The 3,185-nt window shown below is 30.9% G+C and overlaps 1 protein-coding gene across 1 annotated transcript; it reads left to right on the top strand.

The window, feature by feature from the left end:
* The first annotated feature begins 465 nt into the window (after positions 1-465).
* On the top strand, positions 466-1,774 carry LOC119419993 (cytochrome c oxidase assembly factor 4 homolog, mitochondrial). The gene is made up of 2 exons (XM_037687361.1): positions 466-565; positions 1,374-1,774. Exon 2 carries the CDS (start codon positions 1,394-1,396, stop codon positions 1,622-1,624), a length of 231 nt encoding a protein of 76 aa, XP_037543289.1. The 5' UTR covers positions 466-565; positions 1,374-1,393; the 3' UTR covers positions 1,625-1,774.
* Positions 1,775-3,185: the final 1,411 nt, after the last annotated feature.

The following is a 3,185-nucleotide window of genomic DNA, read 5'->3' as shown; positions in this document are numbered from 1 at the left end:
TATATATTTAACCAGAATCAGGGAAGAAAATAGTTTAAAACAATCTCTACAATCCTGTGAAGTGCTTTATGTAGAAATTTTATTTTAACAAAACTTCCCAAAACATGTAAATAAGCAACTACATATACAGCCAGCAGAATTCAGACTTTAAACATAATTAAATGACTATATTTGACGAAAGCTCAAAAGAAAAAATGGCTGTCCTCGTAGCCACCTGTTGGACCAGTCTTAGATGTAAATCTAATACATGTAATTTTCATTAAGGTATCAGTTTACTTTCATTTAGAAATATTGTGTATAAATATCCTAGATAATTTATATATATTAAGACAACTGCAGCAAAATTGTTTTTAAGCGTTTTTATATTTCATTCGCTTAAATGTAGTTCATCATTGGTTTCAGATGTTTTTTTGTTTTTTTTTCCAGCGGAACTAACGTTTGTTTCAACGGAACTATTATACAGTAACACCCGTCCTTCGTTCAAACATGTCCTTCGTTGTAACAGTTGTTGCAAAAAGAGTTTAGTTTTCGCCTCGACAGAGACTCGTCCGAAAACAATAAACAGGTAAAAATGGAGATCGAAACAAATTTAGTGTTTTTTTTATCTTTATTCGTCAACATGACGCTAACTTTTGTAGCAATAACAAGCGTTGTAATTTCTGAATAAAAGCAGCAAACTGTACGTTAGTAAAGATTTTATACAACTTCTAGTTTAAAACCTAACTATAACTAAATAAGTTCTTGTTCAAAATAGCACTAAATAAACTGTCAAAGTGATTTTCAGGCTTGTGCTTATTTTGACTTGTTAGAAATTGAGCTCGTTCAAAAGCTTCTTGCATGTTGTGCTGTTTATATGTCATTTTGACCACTTGTGGTTTAATATTAAAAGTTATTTACTACTAAAATTCAAAATATTAGGTTTAGTTTTGTCGAGGAGGTGTTTATTTTTGCAATTTCATTTACAATTTTTAAGTTCCTTTAGTATGAGACTATTTTTAACTCGAAATTAATTAAACACTGAAATAGAAATAAGTGAAGAACCCTCATGTTGGGTGTCATTATTCACGCTGTTTTTATTTTAATCATACATTGTGTCACTGGTTTTATTTTTTTACCACCTTGCAACTGTTTTAAAATGCATTAAATATATAGTTTAATGTTAATGTTTAGTAAATGTTCAAGTGCATGTACAATTACATTCAAGAGAATAGATATAACTATAAAATTTAAATAATTAAAAACAATTGTATTTTCTTGTCAACACTTCTGTAGCTGGTTAATCAGACATGTCACTGCAAAGAGGTGTAAACTGCATTTATTTGCTTTTCGAACTAAACTATTATCTGCCTTTTCTAAATTATTATTATTTACAGCATCAGTCAGTGCTGTAAAGATGTCATTCCCTTCACCTCATGAACGCAAACTGAAAGAAGACGTGGATGAGGATGACCCTGTTGATAAGATGATATCCCGTACTGGCTGTGCCGAGCTGCATTATGCTGTCCAGGAGTGCATGGCTGAACACCAAGATTGGAGAGCCTGCCAAAAGCAGGTCCAGAATTTTAAAGACTGTATGATGAAGTTCCAAAATGCACGAAAAGAACAACGAGAGAAGAAAAAGTAAAGATCCACGCCATCTACAAGCAGTTGCCTTCCTACACACTCTCTCACACAGTTGTTTTTTAAGACCAGACTGTAGCTAACTTCATAATTTACAATGAAAATAAAATGTAGGCGGTTACATGACTTGGATGTTTAGGAAGGCACTGCTTTTTTATGAACAGTTGGGGGTTTTTTTGTTTGTTTTTTTTGCAATAGCCTATGTAAGCATTCTTAAATATTTCCTGATAATTTGAAAGGTTCCCTTCACTTTATAAATATTTCACAAAATGACAAACACTTCAGATGTCTTTAAACAACAACTCTGCCACATTGCCAGTTTATTCATTTATTTTTGTACCGACAAAGAAATCCTGTATAATATTTATTTTATGTCATTCCTGTAAAGCACATACAAATAACACAGAGTACTAATATCCTCTAATAAATTAAACTGCTTTGTTTTCTAAAACCATATTCAGAAGTTTGAGATTTATTATGAACAATTGTTCATAAGAAAACAGTTCATTATTAATAACAACATTATGAATTATGAACAAACTGACAAACCTGTACACTAAAGTTTTTACAACTCTATTCCTTGACACTACTGCATAACCTAACATTTACCAGTAGCCATTTCTCTTGAACTTAAGTCAGTAAATAAATAACAGCTCAGCAATATTATTTATTATATGCAGAAGCCAAGCAGGATCACATAATTAACCATATCACCATAGTAAAGATTACTATTATGAAAGTTGAACTAATTTAATTAGTTTAATTTTGTTTAACTGAACTTGATGCTACGCTGCTTAGTGAGACACAAATACAAACATAAGTTAAAAATATCAGTACATGTGGATAACAGATGGCTACAATGAAGCTATAATACACCATTCAATGATTGAAAAATGTATCATCACATGCCAGATGATATACTGGTCCATGATCACAGAAAGAGCTTTTATATCTGTAAAGATCTCCAGAATGAAACACCCAACTGTGACTGCCATGAGACTTGAGATAGTAATATTGTGAAATCTTAAAGGGAAGCAAACTGCTATAAGTCTATCATTGTTATGAGTGTCCATGACTGCACACTTGTAAAGAATAAAACAAAGAACATGTAACTCAAATCAAGCGTTACGAAACACAAAATAGAATATGTAATATTGGATCATTTAAATGAATGATCAGAGATTGTAATGGGCAATATTGTGACGTCTTCAGTTCAAGTTCAAGTTGTGTTTATTTGTCATATGCAGGTTAACACAGGGTTAACAGTACAATGAAATGCTTAGGATGAGAAGAACCGATTTGACGCGCTAAAAAAATCAACAAGCAAACAAGAAATACTAAAAGCATGCAATAAGGATACAAAAATAAATTACCTGAAAGTGAAGAAGTAATTATAATATTTATAACGTCCTAAAGAGAGATAGTAAACAACAACATGGCAGAATACTACGGTGCAAGTAGGGTGAATTTAAATGAATAAGTATTTCAAAGTTGTAAGATAAGATAAAATGCACATTATATATATATATATATATATATATATATATATATATATATATATATAT

The sequence above is a fragment of the Nematolebias whitei genome, chromosome 14, assembly GCF_014905685.2.
Source record: "Nematolebias whitei isolate Nwh7 chromosome 14, NemWhi1, whole genome shotgun sequence".
Taxonomy (NCBI): domain Eukaryota; kingdom Metazoa; phylum Chordata; class Actinopteri; order Cyprinodontiformes; family Rivulidae; genus Nematolebias; species Nematolebias whitei.
The sequence above is the reverse complement of the archived record's forward strand: the minus strand, read 5'-3'. Positions and strand labels throughout refer to the sequence as shown.

Coding starts and splice junctions, on each gene's coding strand:
- LOC119419993 (XM_037687361.1), top strand. CDS start 1,394: ATGTCATTCCCTTCACCTCATGAACGCAAACTGAAAGAAGACGTGGAT.